Source organism: Ictalurus furcatus, chromosome 5 (assembly GCF_023375685.1).
Source record: "Ictalurus furcatus strain D&B chromosome 5, Billie_1.0, whole genome shotgun sequence".
Classification (NCBI taxonomy): domain Eukaryota; kingdom Metazoa; phylum Chordata; class Actinopteri; order Siluriformes; family Ictaluridae; genus Ictalurus; species Ictalurus furcatus.
The window spans coordinates 6,203,737-6,223,941 of record NC_071259.1 but is presented as its reverse complement, the minus strand read 5'-3'; the positions used below and the strand labels follow the sequence as shown (position 1 = coordinate 6,223,941).

At 39.6% G+C, this 20,205-nt stretch overlaps 1 protein-coding gene across 23 annotated transcripts; it reads left to right on the top strand.

Annotated features, from left to right (window-relative positions):
• Positions 1–1,491: 1,491 nt before the first annotated feature.
• Positions 1,492–20,163, top strand: LOC128607532 (fibroblast growth factor receptor 4). Of its 23 annotated transcripts, XR_008385895.1 has the most exons (19): positions 2,648–2,897; positions 3,191–3,337; positions 5,206–5,375; positions 6,724–6,853; positions 7,526–7,716; positions 7,848–7,992; positions 9,088–9,261; positions 9,361–9,438; positions 10,166–10,338; positions 11,067–11,190; positions 12,224–12,414; positions 12,931–13,075; positions 13,996–14,195; positions 15,057–15,201; positions 16,699–16,865; positions 16,962–17,098; positions 17,349–17,428; positions 17,542–17,648; positions 18,101–18,122. XR_008385895.1 is itself a non-coding variant. In XM_053624449.1 (17 exons), the coding sequence occupies exons 2-17, from the start codon at positions 3,199–3,201 to the stop codon at positions 18,484–18,486; spliced, it is 2,391 nt and encodes a 796-aa protein (XP_053480424.1). In that variant the 5' UTR covers positions 1,492–2,175; positions 3,191–3,198; the 3' UTR covers positions 18,487–18,511. The 23 variants fall into 23 exon arrangements, 13 of the variants coding, with proteins under 13 accessions (XP_053480424.1, XP_053480435.1, XP_053480423.1 ...); XR_008385890.1 differs by lacking the exons at positions 16,699–16,865; positions 16,962–17,098; positions 17,349–17,428 and adding exons at positions 18,523–18,726; positions 18,868–20,163 and having other exon boundaries at positions 18,101–18,219; XR_008385888.1 differs by lacking the exons at positions 16,699–16,865; positions 16,962–17,098; positions 17,349–17,428 and adding exons at positions 18,523–18,771; positions 18,868–20,163 and having other exon boundaries at positions 18,101–18,219.
• Positions 20,164–20,205: the final 42 nt, after the last annotated feature.

The following is a 20,205-nucleotide window of genomic DNA, read 5'->3' as shown; positions in this document are numbered from 1 at the left end:
AATGTTTGTTCAATGTAGATTATGCAAATAGTGTATTGAATATGATTAATGGATTTAGATGTATGTGTTTTGTTTGTTTGTGTGTATGGCTGCTGTGGTCGAACAATCTCCCCTGGACAATAAAAAAACATTAACTTATCTTGTCTTATGTAGATGGCAAAAGAAGTTGTTGGTGCATTTCCAAATATCCCTTGCCATTTGACTATAAACTCATCAAGGAGCGCATGGAACATCTGCGACTGACAATGGCAGAGAAACTTCTGAAAGCCTCAGGTAATTTATTACTTGTACAAAAACGCCTGTCATTTAGACTATGGTATAAAGTATAGATTTTTATCACAGAAAAACCACACATTTTGTAACATCATACTAAGTAGTAGTATTAAGTAGTAAACATATGGTAATACTATTTACAGTATGTATCATTTGCCAACAGAGCTAACATATAACTGCATGTTTTCAGTATTCAAGAGGGGACTTTACTGCTCATTATGTGCTGCCTCAAAATCCCCGGGTGGAAGGTGCAAGAACGTTTTGGGTGAGTAATGTAGCAATGATTATAAAATTTTTATGGGCATACCATTTTGTTTACAAGTGTGTGTTGTGTGTGTAAGAGAGTGAGTGAATGAAAGAGAGAGACTGAGAGAGAGAGCGAGAGAGAGACTGAGAGAGAAACTAATTGATTACTGAGCAATTTGATAAGATTACTATTATCTTTTTTCAGATTGAATGTCACTGCTGCAAGAGGTGGTTTCATGTGGCATGCCTTTCTATGTCAGAGAAGCAGTTCAAAAGGGCTCAAAAGGTTGACTGTAAGTACTGCCTATGTAAATAATTTTGAATTCCTTTGGCTCCCATCCACAATCTAAACATGTACATAAATGAATTAAAAGAAAACAAATAAAAATGTTTGAAATATTAAAAAATTCGTGTATCATCAGTTCTTTTAATTATATAATTAATAGGACATCTATTTTTTGAAGAAAACCATTCAGTCCAGTAAGGGTCATTTTGACCCCCTTTATGCATTTGTGTAGGTTTTTTTGGTTCATGCATTGTAGGGTTAAATATAAAAAAATCTAAAAGGTGTGCGTCATACCTGACACCTAGATGAACACTTTACAGTTGGTTTTGTGACTGTAAGTCATTCCCTTCAAATGCTATTGAGCTTTAAATAATGGTATATTTTGCTTATGAGCTCATTCAGTAATGTAACACGTCAAATTTACGTGAGATTTAATAGTTTATTTTATTAAATATCAAAAATCTAAAAGTTGTGCCTCATACCTGACACCTAGATGGACACTTTACAGTTAGTTGTGTGACTGTAAGTCATTCCCTTCAAATGCTATTGAGCTTTAAATTATGGTATATTTTGTTTATGGGCCAATTCTGTAGTGAAATTCATATCAAATTTTATATATGATTTAATAGTTTGTTTTATTAAATATCAAAAATCTAAAAGTGTGCGTTATAGCTGACACCTACATGAACATTTTACAGTTGGTTATATGACTGTAAGTCATTCCCTTCAAATGTTATTGAAGTTAGAAACGTGTACAACAATGTCGTATGTAACTTTACAGACGGTCCCTTAATTTCCGCATATCTGCGAATATCGAACGTCCAGCGTCAAACCAACTTTATTCCAGTCAGCCACCGTGCCCCATCTACTGGACTGTTTGCACCTGCACGCAATATTTTCCGACTAATGATGTTGACCAGGCAGTTTCTAAGAAACGCCACATGATGTGCTTTCAGCCTGGATCTGCGCTTCATATCTGATCGCTCTTATGAAATTAAAAACCTTCTGCTTTTGTTGCTTCTTGTGGGATCCCAGTGCTCATCCCAGTCCCTCTAGTCTGAACCAGATGCCATGTGTGTCATTCTGACAAGCTTTCTTTAAAAATAAATACATTAAATAAAATACAAATAAATAAACAGTGCGCCTCTTAAAACTACAACCCTACAATGCACCTCCTGGAGAAGCTGGAAGTGCTGCGGTGCTGCCAGGGTTAGACAGTCGAAGCAAGCGCAAAAGCGCGTATGCGTGCCTGTGAGCGTGCGCTGGCGTCTTCCCAGCGTTGTAGCGGAGCGGCTCGCGCGCAACTCTGGAGTCTCCCTTTTAGAAAAGCCTCACACCGAGGAAGTAAAGCAATACAAATTCTTTCACAGGTGAGTACCTCAGGTGACATGTTTAAGCTAAAATGTGCTAGTTAATGAATAAATAAATACATTAATATGTGGTAGATAAATGATCAGGACAAAAACTGTTAGCTATGTGGTGCTCAAGCAAAAATAAATAAATAAATAAATAAATAAATAAAGTTTATTTGGCTTACTAGGTTACTTAATATGTTTACCTCTTGTAGTATATAGTAACATACTGTATATGTTATATGTATGAAGTATAACTGACCTTAGACATGGTTAGAATAATTTTAGCCTATTTTGTAGTCTAAATAAAAACAGGTTTATATTTATATTATTTATTTATTTAATTATGGAACGAATTTGCCAAGCTTTTACAGGCATACTATACTACTATATTGGCAAACGTTTGTGGACATCTGACCATCACACCCATATGTGTTTGCTGTTACTGTATAATAACCTCCACTCTTCAGGGAAGGCTTTCCAATAGATTTTGGAGCATGACTGTGGGGATTTGTGCTCGTTCAGCCACACGTGAAGTCACGCACTGATGTCAGGCGAGGAGATCTAGGGTGCAGTCAGCATTTCAGTTCATCTTAAAGGTGTTCAGTGGGCTTGAGATCAGGGCTCTGTGCAAGATACTCACATTCTTCAACTCCAGCTTTGGTAAACCATGTGTTCCTGGAGCTGGCTTTATGCACAGTTGTGGCAACAGTTTAGTGAAGAACCACTTGGGTGTGAAGGTCAGGTGTCCACATACTTTTGACCATATAATGTATGTTCCCGTGTCAACTTCAAATGCTGGGATATTTCAACATAAGTTGTGGCAAAGTGGTTGGGACATTTTTTGTTCTGTGATTTTCCTAAAACAGACCACACCAATGAGGGTTTTATAGTGTACATTTTCTCTTCAGCTTCACACAGTGCCAGCACGTCACTCACTTACTTTCAGTGACCACTTTACCCTGGTCAACGTGCAGTTCTCTTATGCATTAGGTAGAATATGTAGTGTCTAATACTGTGTGTGATGTCCTAGCTGTGTGTATGAAGAGCTACACCAGGCAACGAGCTCTGCTGTACTGGAGCATGATGAAGAACACAATGAAGGTCATGCTGCTTCTGTTCTCGGTTCTTCTAACCCAGCCTCTGCAGGGTCACACCGGGCCGGCCAGCCCAGAGCAAGGTGAGGAACTTACATAATTAAAAAAAAAAAAAACCCTATACATGAAGTGAGGAACCCCTTTATAAATGCTTTACCTTATCAAATACATGCAGTGTGCTTGAGTGGATTTAAACTTTGCTTTGGAAGGTTGTCTAAAACTTGTAGGAGTAAAAGTATACCTTTTTTTTATACATTAATTAAGACCTGCATTTAGTTTTTTGGGGAATGTAATTAAACCCTAGATTTTCAGTAGTTGCTTTAGTCATTTTATGTGGTGCATGTCAACACAGACACCTCCAGACACCCAACATGTCCACATTTTTGCTTTTGTCACTCCTGTATTCATCGTTCTTTAATTCCCCAACGGATGCAGAGTAGAATCCATAGCTAGTAATCAGAAGCCTGTTTGAAGCTTTTCTCCTGTTTAGCTTTACCTTTATCTAATTTAAATATTGTTCCATCTTACTAAAGCTTGTACCTTGGTATGTCTGAGTTCTGACTGGACAAAAAACAAACAAACCCCCTACTCTGAAAGTCAGGAATTAACCAAGAGTCATATCAGTATGACTGCTCACACCATCAACAATCAGTACAGTACCACTGTGCCGTTACACATTTGTGACAAGTACAGAAACAAAGCAATTTCCTGTCATAATCTGATATTATTAACGTGACTTCCGGGCATGTCAGTCATTCATAATAGCAAATGGCTTGAAGTGAGTATGAGGAGCGCATCCATTCCCCTCAGGCTCCTTTTTAAATAAATAAATAAATAAATAAATAAAAAATAAATAAAATAAAAATAAATAAATGGATGTTTGATCCAATTTAATCCCATCTTGGAATCAGAGGATTGTATTATAGTCCATTAATCGGTTATTGTTAGAGCTCAAATTTTATTTGACAAACTTTTCATGAAAGTCATATTCTGTGGATCTCCTTATTCTTTCAAGTGGTATTTTTTAAATGGTAGACCTTGTCATACATGGGCAATATGCATTTGAAATATAGGTGGGATTTTTTTTTATTATTATTTATTTCTAACACTTCATGAATGTCACGATACTCACGTAATGGAGATTAGGATGGATGCAAGTGCAGTTAAGCAGTTTTATTAAAGGAGACAAAAGGCAGACAAATCCAAATCAGTAATCCAAAACGTGGTCAAAACATGCAAAAGGTCAGACGATCGGCAAACAGGCATAAATAGGGCGAGGCAATAATCAGAGTCAAGAAACGATAAACGAGAACAAAGGACAACCGCTTGGTAAGTGAGTAAAACTCAATACTACGCGAAGTCATAGTGTTCAAACAGTCCTTTTATATTGTGGTTGTGAGTACTGTGAAATTGATGCAGGTGTGTGTGATTAGCATGAATGTGAATGTTCTGGGAAGTGTAGTCCATGGCGGTCATGTTTGTAGGCCGCAGTGCAGGATGGGAAATGTGACAAATATGTAACTGTGGAAGTTAAAGACATCCTATACTAGAGAACAGCATCTAGCATGAATAGTTCAAAAGAAATGACTTATGGAACTTTGTAACTTTTGCTGTTGCACTCGATTTTACAGGTCCTTTTTACAGGTCCTTTATTAAAGCCTGTATAGCTCATAAAATAATGCAGATTCAAAATTGAAATTTGGCACATTATTTCTTGGGAATAGTGACATTATTTCCAGAAAGTATGAAGCATCTGAGATGGTCAGTCAAGAGGCCTCCAGTGGTTTTACATGGATTAGCCCCAGGGTGAAGTTTCCAGGGTAAATCCTGTCAGGATTAAAGTAGGAAATAGTTTAACTGGGCCCTACTGGGGGTCACCATGCTTACTTTGCCTGAGATCCTGCTGCCTTATCTCCTTATCTACCTTTCCATCCATCCTCTTCATTTTTAGCAACAGTGCCAGAATGGGCTCGGCCTGAGAGGATGAAGAAGATTTATATTGTTCCGACTGGCAGAACCGTCAGATTCCGCTGCTTAGCCATTGGTAACCCAACACCCATGCTCAAGTGGCTGAAGAACGACAAGGTGTTTAAGAAAGACCAGCGAATAGGAGGCTTTAAGGTGAGAACTGAGTGCACAGTGTACTGAAAGTGTGCTTTTATTTGTCATCATCTATGTCTATATTTAAAAAACACAATGAGTTTTTTTTTTTTAAATATACAGGGCTTCAGGACAGAACTCTGTAGTATGTCTGACCTGGAAGCTTCAGCTTAGTCATGGAGTTATCCAATGAGCCAATCATGTGGCAGCAGTGCAATACATAAAATTATGCAGTTACAGGTCAAGAGCTTCTGGAACAGCCTGCAACTGGAACAGCTATAACTCCCATTAAAACAGAACCCCATCAAAATAAAATTACATTAAATTACATTTAATTTGTATAGCACTTTTAACAATGGACATTGTCTCAAAGCAGCTTTACAGAAACATATAAACACAGGATACAGATTTTAAGCATGTGAATTTATCCTAATGAGCAAGCCAGTGGCGATGGTAGCAAGGAAAAACTCCCTAAGATGATATGAGGAAGAAACCTTGAGAGGAACCAGACTTAGAAGGGAACCCATCCTCATCTGGGTAATAACGGATAGTGTGAAAGTAAAAGAAAGTTCATTATGGTTTTTATATGAAATCTGTTTTTTTTAACTAGTCCACTGTTCACTAAAGGAGACTTGAGTGCAAAATTGTATGTGGTAATTGCAGTCCTAAGGCCACAGCAGCAACTGTAATCCCAGCAACCACAGCGAGAATGTCCATGTGGAATTGAGGTCCAAAACCATTTCCATGGTACTTCAAGTTGCACCATCCTCAGCAATCTCCAGGCTGCACTGCTTGGGGTCGTCCAAAATGCCCTTTATCGTTTCCCTTAATAAGAACTTTGGAAGCACAACTGATGTTTGCCATGGCTTTGAATTGGCTAATAAAATAAACAAGATGGAGCTGTACAATATCTAAAATAATCTGAACAATATCTAATAAGAAATAAGAATTTTTTTCAAGAAGACTAGTTTCTGAATCTAGAGAAATCATTTCTTCTCATAGTATAGTTTAAGTATATGTAACTAGTTAGGTTTCATTGGACATGTTGATTGGCCTTAATGTCTATTGGCCTTAATGTTAAACATATTCAGCTTCTGATGTTTGTCGTTATTTCCTGATCATTTGTAACATTCTATCCTTTGCATATTTCTGCTGCTGATTTCTAATGATGTTAAAATGGCCTTCCTGAACTCTCTCTCTCTCTCTCTCTCTCTAAACGTTCGTATTAAATCCCTTTCTTTTAAGTTGTTTGTCACAGTAAAATAAGGTCTATGAAAGTCTTACATTCAACCCTTGTGCACAGAGATTAAAGTTACAGATAATACGCTGTGAACACAAATACGAAAGGAATGACTTTCTTTACGTGCAGCTGCGAGAGAGCTTGTGGTCGATCGTAATGGAATCGGTGGTGCCCTCAGACAGCGGCAACTACACCTGCGTGGTGGAAAATAAGCACGGCAGCATCAACCACACCCATCAGTTGGACGTTGTTGATATAGGTTCACCTGTTTTCTTCAACTTTGACATCCATGCTTATTCCTGTCTTTTACATGCTCGTTGCAGGATTAGTTAATTGTATATTTACTACATGCTTTGAACATGTTTGCAATCATGCTCTTGTTGTACCGGACGTGTTCAACCATGTTAAATCCTGTCTTTAGCTTTTAAATCACCAGATCAATTTCGTCAGTTTAGAGAAAATAAAAGGTCTAAAGAAAAGGCCAAATTTGTAGACATTATATCAAGTGGATTTAATCAGATGCAAGGTGGGATCATTTTAAATTAGGCCACATGACTGCACATATACAGGTACGCACATGCATGCACACATTTTCACTCTTACGCCCCTTACAATTCGGTGTCATTTATATAAGCACTTGTTTATGCAGTCGCCTCCTCACACAGCCCAGCTTTAACCACTGAGTAGCAGAAGTTCTGAAGTTGCCCTAGAAGCATTTGGGCAGACTCTAATCTGATGTTGGTTAAAGTCATTATGGTGCTGTTAAAGTATGTTTTTTAAGCCTCTAAGCTTTTCACCCCTTCCTACAGCCCACCTTTAAGCAAGTAATAGAAATTCTCAAGTTAGCATAGAATAACAGTCGAAAAGTCATTATTGTTAAAGTGTGTTTTTCAGACTCTCAGTTTTTCACCATTGTGTGCATGTGTTTCAGAGCGTTCGCCTCACAGACCCATCCTCCAAGCCGGCCTGCCTGCTAATCGTACAGCAGTGGTGGGCAGCGATGTGGAGTTTGAGTGCAAAGTCTATGGTGACTTGCCAACACACATCCAGTGGCTGAAACACATCGAGGTCAATGGCAGAAAAATGGGAGAAGATGGCCTGCCCTACGTCAAAGTCTTACAAGTAAACAGTAACCCGTTGTATACTTAAGCCACATGGATAAATTTCTGTGATAAATCCATTTTTTCCACATGCTTTTTTTTTACTTATTCCAATCCTCTCCTGCCTTATCCTATGATTTTTTTTTTCTGTAGAGATCATTCCTCACAACCACGGATAAGGAGATGGAAGTGCTGCAGCTCAAGAATGTGTCTTTAGAGGATGCTGGGGTGTACACGTGCTTGGCTGGCAACGCTATCGGCCATTCTCATCACTCTGCATTGTTGACTGTCTATAAAGGTATCTACGGTTCTTTTTGGTGCTTTATTTTTCAGTTGTCCCCTCTCCCACTCATGAACAGAGATGTTAGCCAGTTCCAATGATGCCTTCAAAGCTTTGGCTGTCATTCGGGGTTGTTTCTTTACCTCATTGATGAGTCTTCGTTGTGCTCTTGGTGTCATTTTGACTGGGCGCCCAATTCTTGGTACAGTAGCAACAGTCCCAAAGTGTCTCCATTTGTAGAATGTTTGCCAAACTGTAGACTGGTGAATTTCTAAAGTCTTTGAAATAACTTTGTAACCTTTGCCAGCTTTATGTAAATCAACAATTCTTGATCGTAGATCCTCTGAAAAGCTCTTTGTGGCGAGGCATGGCTCACATAAGCGTGTGCTTCTTGTGCAGAGCAAACTCCAAAGGTTTGAGGGGTTTTTATCAGTCAAAGTAGCTGTAGTCCACACCTCCAAACTCATTTTCTTAACAAGACTCCAATTAGCTTTTTTGAGGTCATTAACTCTTTTTCCACAAGCACTAGGAGTTTTTTTTTTGTTCTTCTCAATAAAAACATGAGGGATCAGAATTTTTTTGTGTCATTATTTTAGACACATTATATTTGTCAATACCCTTGACTTGGATGAAGATCAGATCACATTTTATGACAAATTTATTCAGAAAACCATGGAATTCCAAAAGGTTCACATACTTTTTCTTGCCACTGTATATGGGGGCAAGTTAGGGGTTAGTTAACTGTTCACGGAAGAGGTGGGTCATTAGCTGTTTTTTGAAGATAGTGACAGATTGTGCTGCCTGGACTGAGGTTGGAAGTTCATTCCACCAGTGGGGGACAGTCAGTTTGAAGGTTCTGGAAAGGGATTAGAAAGCGATTGGTAGATTAGTCTTGATGTGTTGACGGGTTCTTACTATATTTTACATCCTGTGACACTGTTACAAATATATTGGCACTCTTCCTGCATTGATTTTGATGTAAATGTTTGTTCAGAAACGTTTGGCCCTACAGTGAAAAAGTGGAATAGATTTCCTGTCATCCAGATCTTTTTCCATCCTCTTTGTATACTATTTTATCTATCTTGTGTGTGTTGTGTGGAATTGCCCTGCTAGAAACGGCTGCACACACCCTGCATGAGGAAGATAACCTATATCTGAAGTGTATGAGTATAGAAGAGCCTCAAGAAGTGAGCTGGACCAAGGACCAAGTTCCCCTTGCTGACGGGGAACACACTCATCATCGCAATGGTCAGCTAGACATCGAGGGAGTGGAACTAGCTGACTCAGGTCTGCTAGTTTTGTAGTATAAGACCTCATTAGCTTGTCTAGCTGTTGAACACTTTCTGAGCTGTGTGTGTGTGTGTTTTTAAAAAAAATATTTCTTAGCATTTGCGTTTGAAGATGACAACGACGACGAGTCTTCTTCAGAGAAAGTGAAGCGTTCCAGTGGCCAAGAGCTATCACGTGAGTGTGATAGCACTCTGTAGACCCATAAATATATACACTGTTACATGAATGAACTCTAAATTAGCACTCTTCTTACTTTGATTTTGATTTAATACACCATCTGTAAATTATGTGATTGTGATGCGACAGTGTTGTTGAAATCTCAGTTCGGACTGGTCAGGAGGTGGTGATTAATTTTTTATAACAGCAGCTCTGACCGTAGCACCAACTGCAAAGTTTATATTAGTGTGCTCGTTCTAATACAGTATTGTTTCTATAGTAATAACTTATACAATGATTTGGATGGTGGACACGCTGCATAATTTTGTAATTGTTGATTTGGTCAAGTTTTCTGTGAGGAGACATTTAATTAACATTTTTGGAAGCATTCTCTAGTGTCAGCACTTTGTAACAGTTAGCAAGTGTTCTGACTAGATAGATAGAGAAAGAGAAAGAGAGAGAGAGAGACCTTTGTTTATATATGTAGCACGTATATTCAGGTATCAGGTGTGCCACATTCATTTGCGCATTTGCCAGCACTCCTGCTGCAGACTCCCGTTAAACCACGCCACAGTAACTATAAATGGATAAAAAGTAAGAACTCAGTAACTCTACTTTATCACTGAATATGCCCCAGACGACTCTCTGTGAAGTTTGCCTGTCTCTAAAATTGTTCGCATTCTTCACCATTTCTTTTGGTTTCACTACGTTATCTCCCTTTCCTTCACACCCCTCGTCATTTCAGCAAAGGCTCCGGAGTGGGCTCAGCCTGAGAAGATGGAGAAGAAGCTCCGCATGGTTGGAGCCAGCAATACCGTCAAATTACACTGTATGGCCATCGGAAACCCGACACCCACGCTCAAGTGGCTGAAGAACGGCAGGGAGTTTAAGGAAGACCAGCGCGTGGGAGGCTTTAAGGTAAGAACAGAGTGTATGCTGCACTGACTATAGGATTTAAAGTATTCCTTAAATATCTGAAAGTGTATAAATGTTTGTTTGGTTTTTTTTTTTTATCCTAATTTGCTGTCCACACTAGCACCGGTTGAAAGTTAACACCTGTCCCCACACACAGATGCATTGGGTTCTTTAATATACAGGTTTCAATGCAGAACTGACCTGGAAGCATCAAGCTATTGTTTGATACAACCGACCGCATCTGGGATCATGCAGCTGAAGCTGCTATAACTCCCATTTAAACAGAACAGTCCAAAATGCTCCAAAGCTTTCTCCCTAATAAGAACTTGGAAACAAGAACCGATCTTTGCAGTGGCTAATCAGATAACAATACAGACATTATATGATGGAGCTTTAACAATATCCTAAAATAAGAAATACATTTTGAGACTTTAATAGGGTTCTGCATCGGTAGAAATAGCTGTTTTTCCATAGCATAGTTTAGGTACTTGCCACCAATTAGGCTTCATCAGCTATTGGAGAGATTTCATCCAGGTCTATTGCCAAATTCCTCCTGTTAAACAGATTTAGCTTCGGATGATTCAGCAGCATGTTGTTAGTTCCTGATCATGTGTAACATTCTATCCTTTGCATATTTCTGCTGCTTTCTGCATTCATCCCTTTTACACAGAGATTAAATGTACAAATAATTAGCAGTGAAATAAGACAAACGAATGGCTTTCTTTTCGCAGGTACGAAAGAACTCATGGTCGATCGTAATGGAATCGGTGGTGCCCTCAGACAGAGGTAACTACACCTGTGTGGCGGAAAATAAGTATGGCAGCATCGACCACACCTATCAGTTAGACATTGTTGGTGAGTTTACCTGTTTTCTTCACCTTCGATATCCATGCTTATTCCTTTCTTTACTGCTCGTTAAGTCTGTTTTTGAGACTAATCTGCAGTGCCAAAGTGCGCAGCGAGAATAAAAACAGGCACTCTAAACCCATCTTGGTGCTCCAGATGCAGAACCTAGCAACCTCTCCTCCTTTAGCATAAGCTGTGTACAGGAAGTTTGTTATATTTTCTACAGTTTTCACTGGCACCCTTAGCGCAAAGGCATTTTGAATTGATGGTGTCCCTGTAGACTGTGTAGATGTGTAACTGTGTGGATAATTGATCAGAGTAATGTATACTACTAAAAGATTGGAATCACTTTTTTTCCATGAAAACTATTTTTATTCATCAAATAAATTGCAAAGTGAAAAAAAATTATATATATATATATATATATATATTGACTATCTGCGATGGGTTGTAAGTGTAAGATGGCTGGATGGATAATTTGTAGGAGTGCTTTGTCTTGTAGGAGGAAAGTGGCGCCAATCAAGCAGCATCCAAATTGTATTGTATGGCCTTCTTTGTTTAAGATTTCCTTTTACCCTGTAGAAATATCCTGTTAACAGCATCAAAGCACATTTCCTCCACCATGCTTGACCGATGGCGTCAAGCACTCCTCCAGCATCTTTGCTCTGCATCTCACAAATGCTCTGAAGTCCTGAAGTCACTTCTTCACTGTTGAAGGTGTTTTGAGGGTACTGTTTAATAAAGCTGTTAGCTATTGACCTGTGAGGTATCTGTTTCTCAAAATAGAGACTCTGACGGTTTTATTCTCCTGCCCTCCCCCTTCTTCTTCTATTCCGCTTAGAGCCAGTTTGTGCTGTTCCATGAAAGGAGTAGTATACACCTTTTGTACGATATTTTCAGTTTCTTGTGAATTTTTTCACATGGAATAGCCTTTATTTCTCAAAACAACAGTAGCCATAGAACAACCGAGGAAAAGTCATTATTGTTAAAGTGTGTTTTTCAGACTCTCAGTTTTTCACCATTGTGTGTGTGTGTGTTTCAGAGCGTCTGCCTCACAGACCCATCCTCCAAGCCGGCCTGCCTGCTAATCGTACAGCAGTGGTGGGCAGCGATGTGGAGTTTGAGTGCAAAGTCTATGGTGACTCGCCAACACACATCCAGTGGCTGAAACACATCGAGGTCAATGGCAGAAAAATGGGAGAAGATGGTCTGCCCTACGTCAAAGTCTTACAAGTAAACAGTAACCCATTGTATACTTAAGCCACATGGATAAACAGATAAAGAGGTTAACAGGAAGTTAGAAAACACATCTCCTTCTCCTTCTCATTTTCCTCCCTACTGGTATAGATGCCATGGAAAAACCCAGCAGAGCCAACTCGAAGTATTTGAACCTCTCCACCTCACGATTTCCCTGTGCCCTCCTAATGAGTGTACACTTCTTACTGTCTAATTTGTTTTGCTTGCTTGCCTTCAGAGGCTTTTCTGAAGCCTTCAAGCAGTTTAGGTAACTTGTCTCTGAGTCTTTCATTCTTGTTTCTTTCTTTTCATATACAACCCCAATTCTAAAAAAGTTGTGACGCTGAGTAAAATGTAAATATAAACAGAATGCAATGATTTGCCAATCTCATAAACCCAACTGTTCTGTTTCTGTCTCTTTCTGTGATAAATCCATTTTTTCCATGTGCTTTTTTTTTTTTACTTATTCCAGTCCTCTCCTGCCTTATCCTATTACTTTTTTTTTTTCTGTAGAGATCATTCCTCACAACCAAGGATAAGGAGATGGAGGTGCTGCAGCTCAAGAATGTGTCTTTAGAGGACGCTGGGATGTACACGTGCTTGGCTGGCAACCCTATCGGCGTTTCTCATCAATCTGCATTGTTGACTGTCTATAAAGGTATCTACGGTTCTTTTTGGTGCTTTATTTTTCAGTTGTCCCCTCTCCCACTCGCAAAAAGGGTCACGTTCAGCCACACAACTCCAGTCTCACTATAACAGCAGCAACTGGGTTTTGGCACCACTGTAGAACCCCAGTGTGTGAGTGTGTGGAGGAAGATTCGGGAGGCAGGTCGGATTTTAGCCAAGCTCTGGGCTCGTATTTATTCGGTCCACACTTTTCAGCGCACTTTCAACGAACTCAACTCAGCTTTTGTTCCGTTGAGTGCAAGTTCGTACTCTGCGGCGTGTGTATGTCTCGCGAGCTCCTGGCAGTTCGACCCGCCTCCTCTCCGTCCACAGCTGACGTTCAACCATGCGCCCACTGCCACGTGGCCTTTGTATGCATATGTAGATATTCCATTAAAAAACAGCAGTTTCCAGCTATAATAGTCATTTACAACATTAACCATTTCTGATATTTCTGATCAGTCTAATTCAGTTTAATTGAAACAGAAATTGTGATTTTCTGGGGGGGCACAGTGGCTTAGAGGTTAGCACACCTGCCTTACTCTGGTATTCTCCTCTAGTCCAAAGAAATGCATTGTTGCCCGCCCGAGTTCCCTGGGATAGGCTCCAGCGACAATGTGTAGGATGGTATGTAGCAGTACAGAAAATGGATGGATGGATTGATTGTTATTTTCTTTCAAAAACAAGGCAATTTCTGAGTAATTGCACATTTTTAATGGTAGTGTATGCTTAAACGTAGCAGGGAATTTGACTGGTGTGCTCTCTAAGTATTGTTTATGTTGTCACCCTTTTCCCACAGCCCACCTTTAACCAAGTAATAGAAATTCTCAAGTTAGTATAGAATAACAGTGGAAAAGTCATTATTGTTAAAGTGTGTTTTTCAGACTCTCAGTTTTTCACCTTTCTGTGCAGGTGTTCCAGAGCGTTCGCCTCACAGACCCATCCTCCATCCCGGCCTGCCAGCTAATCGTACAGCAGTGGTGGGCAGTGATGTGGAGTTCGAGTGCAAAGTCTGTAGTCACCCGCCAGCACACATCCAGTGGCTGAAACACATCGAGGTCAACGGCAGCCAAGTGAGAGAAGATCGTCTACCCTACGTCAAAATCATAAAGGTAATCATTAACCTGTCGAATACTTAGCAGAGCCAACTTGAAGTATTTGAACCTCTCCACCTCATGATTTCCCTGTGCCCTCCTAATAATTGTACATTTCTTGCCCTCTGCCTAATTAATTTTGCTTGCTTGCCTTCAGAAGCTTTTCCACTTAATCTTAACCTTTATGAGGTATGTGGTGTTGTTTCTTCTTTCATCAGTTTAGGCAACTTGTCTCTGAGTCTTTCGTTCTTGTTTCTTTCTTTTCATATACACCAGTGTTCCAAATAATCAGCATAACGCAGTTAAGGATAAATAAATGAACACTGTAAATGTATTGTGTAGGGCCACAGCCACTATACTCCCATAATAATAATGCAGCCTTTTTTTGTCCCACCAGTTTTGTATCCATTCTCTCCCACTTGAGAGTATAAATCACCCACTTCTGCTACTTTTTCTCCAGTCCTAAAGCATACTTCTCCATCTGTCTTTCTTCCTTATTTCTCAATGCTATTTTCCATTTTATGTTTCTACTCTTCCCATCTGCGTGCTTTCTTCTAGGTTGTATTGTCACCGTGTCTTGTTTTCATTAGTCCAGCTCTTTGTGAGCTTCTTCTCTGCTGGCTGGGTGGAGTTCCATGTAGTCTATCTCATTCTATCCACCAATTGATTGCTTGTCCACAGGTGTGGATTTCCTTGGTAGTTCGAGTGCATTTCTCCTACCTTAACAAATATCTAATCGACAGTTCATCAGCAGGGTCATCTTTAAAGAACAATCATGTAGATTTCTGTCTCTTTCCATGATCAATCCATTTTTTTCACATACTTTTCTTTATTTATTTCTGGTGCTCTCCTGCCTCATCCTGTGATTCTTGTCTCTAGACGGCAGGCGTGAACACCACGGATAAGGAGATGGAGGTGCTGCAGCTCAAGAATGTGTCTTTAGAGGACGCTGGGGTGTACACGTGCTTGGCTGGCAACTCTATCGGCCATTCTCATCACTCTGCATGGTTGACTGTCTATGAAGGTATCTACGGTGCTTTTGGTGCTTTATTTTTCGTTTTTTCCCTCTCACACTCACACAAGGGGTCATTATATATTCCTGTAATTAAAAACGATTCAGGATTTGTCGCAATTGGCAGGATACAAACACAAGCCAGCACGGTGTTGTAAGCCGAATCTGCTAAAGGCACAATACAGTAAATTGCTATCATGTGTTAGCATCTGGTCTAGCGCTATTCCAGAACATTCTGATTACTGTACGGTTTTAATGAAGAAATTATATAGATGCAGCTTCATGTATTACGCAGAGAAGGGTTGGTTTTTATCATGCGGTCACCGAAAGTAAACTGTTGATAGCTTTTTATTTTGGCCAAATGTACAACTTTTGTCAATACCCCTTGGTGGTCTTTACCGCTGAAAAGATCCCATCCTGTGTGGAAGCTACAGTACTTTCTCTGAATAATTCAGCTGCTCCTTAATGATGTATGAAAGGAAGGTAAACCCACTTTTCTCTCCCTCTCTGTTAAAAAGGAAGTGAAAAGCCAAGCTGTGGCAGGGGAGGTGGGGTCAAGCATTGGTTCTGAACAGAGAGATGTTTGTGTTTTTCATTCAGTAAGGGCTGTGAGCCAGAAAGAGACATAGACGGTGGAGTCAAAGCCACACACAAAAACAACACACACATACTCAAGTTTGAACCAGTAGCTGGCGGAGGCATTATGTTTTAGAGATGTCCGTCTGTCTGTCCGTCCGAGATTCTCATTAGCGCGATATCTCAAGAACAAGTGGCTGAACGTTTGTAGGATTTATATAGAATGTTCATTTTAATCAGCAAATGAGCTGATTAAATTTTGGAATTGATCCAAACAAAGTCAAGGTCACATCAGGGTCAAATGTCTGTTTTATTTCTTTCTTATTAAAGAAAAGAATAAGAAAGTTTTTCCTCCTTCCTGTTTGAACTATAAGGGTATCTCTCTCTCTCTCTCTCTCTCTCTCTCTCTCTCTCTCTCTCTCTCTCTGTGTGTGTGTGTGTGTGTGTGTTCCCTACAAAAGTAAAAAAAAAAAAAAAGCTTCAAAAGGCAAACCACACAATAAACGAAATTACGCTGCTCCTAATTACCTCTTACCTTATCATGTACGCAAATCTGCAATAAACAGCCGTCTTTTCTGAGTGTCTGTGCTCTATGTCAAGAGCTTTAAGGGAGATTTCAAAGGATGCCAGTAAATAGAGTATGTAAGGTATGTATAGTGGTGTGAAAAAGTCTTTTTCCTGTTTTTGTGTAGATCTCGTATTAAATAGTTTTAGCTCTTCAAATGAAATACAACATAAAACATAGACAACTTGAGTAAACACACAATATTCAATTTTTTTATTGAACCAAAAAAAAAGTTATCCAACACCTATCATCAATGTGAAACACTAATTGCCACCTTAAACTTAAAATCTTGTTGTGCCACCTCTAGCAGCAATAGCTGCAACCAAATGCTTCTGATAACTGGAGATCAGTCTTTCACTTACTTCTAGGATTAGGACTTACTCCTATACTTTGGATCATTGTCTTGCTGCATAATCCAGTTGAAGTCGGTGTTTGGTTTAAGCCAGATGTAACAAGACCCCTGTCTTCCAAACAGTTCCACTTTCAACTCATCAGTCCACAGAACATTCTCCCAAAAGGTTTGAGGATCATCAAGGTGTGTTTTGGCAAAATTCAGACGAGCCTTAATGTTCTTCTGGGTTAGCAGTGGTTTTCACCTCACCACTCTTCCATGGATACCATTTTTGCCCAGTGTTTTTCTGATAGTGGAGTTATGAACAGTGACCTTTATTGATGCAAGAGAGGCCTGTAGGTCCTTTGATGTTGTCCTTGGCTCTTTTGTGACTTGCTGGATGAGTAGTTGCTGTGCTCTTGGAGGAATTTTGGAAGGTCAGTCACTTCTGGGAAGGTTCACTACTGTGCTGAGTTTTTCCATTTGGAGATAATGGCTCTCACTGTAGTCTCAGAGCCTTTGAAATAGCTTTGTAACCCTTCCCAGACTGATGTATTTCAATCACCTTCTTTCTCATCATTTCTGGAATTTCTTTCAATTTTAGCATAGTGTGTTACTGGGCAAGACCTTTTAACCAACTTCATGCTGTTGAAAAAGTTCTATTTAAGTGTTGATGTGATTGAACAGTGTTTGCAGTAATCAGGCCTGGTTGTGTCTAGTCCAGCTGAATCCCATTATGAATGCAGTTTCATAGATTTTGGGAATTGGTAACTACAGTAACTACAAATACATTTTCACACAGGACCAGTTGATATTGGATAACTTTTTTGCTTCATTGAATATCATTATCATTTACAGACTGTATTTTGTGTTTACTCAGGTTGCCTTTATTTGATCCATCCATCCATCTTCTATACTGCTTATCCTTCCTTCAGGGTCACAGGGAAAGATGGAGCCTATCCCAGGGAGCACTGGGCACGAGACGGGGTACACTCTGGACAGGGTGCCAGGGGGCACAATCACATACACATTCACACACCCATTCATACACTACGGACACTTTGGACATGCCAATCAACCTACCATGCATGTCTTTAGACTGGGGGAGGAAACCGGAGTACCCAGAGGAAACCCCCGAAGCATGGGGAGAACATGCAAACTCCGCACACACAGGGCCACGGTGGGAATTGAACCCCCGACCCTGGAGGTGTGAGGCGAAAGTGCTAACCATTAAGCCACCGTGCACCCCCCTTTATTTTATCTAAAATTTTGTTTAAATTTCTGAAACAATGTAGTATGAGATGTACACAAAAACAAAAATCAGGCAAATACTTTTTCACAGCACTGTATATGCAGTGGTTAGATTGGGATTTGTTAGGATATTTATAATCTATCTTTGTAGCATTATTAACTCTGCTCTTTGTGTTCTGCCACCCCAGAGGGACCCAGAAGACAGAGTTGATCCATCAACATTTCACACAGCCCAGCCTGTGTATCTGGTATCACCTTCACAAACCTGCTGCCATCAACACAGAGAGAAGACGCATAAGACAAAATGGTATTTCAAATAAATTGTCAAATTTTATTGCTTGAGCCACCAAATAAGGTGGATTTAATTTAACTGTGTCTTTGTGAGCTGTGAACAAATTAAAGACATTTTCGCAGCATTTCTACACTTGCCTATGGCCTCTTGACTCTATCTAGTGGGCCCTCAGCAAAACAGGCTACCAAAATAAAAAGCAGGAGCCGCAGGGTACTCCATGTACAGTATTACTCCTGTCCTGAATGTTGTAAAGCAACAGGGCAAGCCACTACATTCAGATAATATTTCATTCAAGTACTGTTTTTTTTTTTTTTACAGTCCTAATTTAACTTGAAGGTGTCAATTCCAGAGCTCCAAAAAGCCAGGGGGAAGGTGGAAGCTTAAGCAAGCCGAAGAGAGCGCACCGAAGCTTGGTCACAATCAGTTGGTCTCACATGGTTGGCTTCTTGGGACCCTGGGTCCCAGAGTTTCGACCATGGGGCTCATTTGAACCATCTCAAACAACACTAAGACTAAATGAAGGTGAATTGCCTCGAGGCAATTTCAGTGTTCATTTTGATCATCAAGGTGTGTTTTGGCAAAATTCAGATGAACCTTAATGTTCTTCTGGGTTAGCAGTGGTTTTCACCTCACCACTCTTCCATGGATGCCATTTTTGCCCAGTGTCTTTCTGAGTGGAGTCATGAACAGTGACCTTTATTGATGCAAGAGAGGCCTGTAGTTCCTTTGATGGTATCCTTGGCTCTTTTGTGACTTCCTGGATGAGTCGTACTGGGTAAAACCTTTTAACCTTTTACCAGCAGTAATCAGGCCTGGTTGCATCTAGTCCAGCTGAACCCCATTACGAATGCCGTTTCATAGATTTGGGGAATTAGTAACTATGGGGGCAAATACATTTTCACACAGGCCCAGATGACATTGGATAACTTTTTTGCTTCAATGAATAACATTATCATATCATTTCTTAGAATTTGAGAATTTGTGTGTGGTTCCATGGCGTATCTAGAGTGACCAGAGGTACCAAGATGGACATGCCTTTTAAGTTCCTTGGCCATAGCTCCATGTAGAAGAATTCAAATTTCAAAGAAGAGCATTTTGTAAGATGTGAATCTTAAAAAGCGGGGGAAAAAAATCCTTCTTGTGGCAAACGCAATCCATTTTTGTCCTCATTCCAGAATCTTCCAGAACGAAACCACTGATGCATATTAAGCTGCATGACACGATATCATGGCATGACACATGAATTCTCATTTTTTAATAGGCTCGCAAACGCAAAAGAATGTTATTAATATTATATAAATCTTTACTGTATAGAATAGAATCATTTTTATAATTAAAAAAATACTCAGCCATGACATCTATTATGAAGATGACATATCTATTATCGATATGTCCAGAATTTTTTGAACTTTTGGATGTAATTCAATTATAAATGTAACATGAATTATAACAGATTCAGGAAATTCGTATCTTTTCCAATGGAATTCAGTACAAGGAGATGTGTATACAGACAGCTGTTGATGGCTCAGATGATACATGCTGGGGTAAGATAACTAGGAACATCTTACATCACGTGAACATCTTTATCTGCTTGGAAACTTGATTCACGTCACATACAGTATGATCAGAAAAGGCCATTTTGGAGATGAGAATAAAAATGAAGATGCTGTTGATGAGGAAAGGGATGGAGATGGGGTTGAAGATGAGGATAAGGTTGGGGATGGAGATGGAGTGAGGATTAGGATGAATACGACATATGCATGAGAATAAAAACTTTTTTAAAGGGGTCCTATGGATACCCAGTGCTCACACCCGCCTTGATTACCTGCGGCAAAATCCCAGCCGTGCTGAACAGCACTCTTGTGTGTGCGGTATTACTTAATTACAACACATCTTATTAATACTGTATTCCTAATAAATTGTGCGAATAACAATGTGCAACTTAAAAGCAGTATGTTAAAAAAAAAAAAGCGAAAGTGTTTCGGTAATAAAAAAAAATAA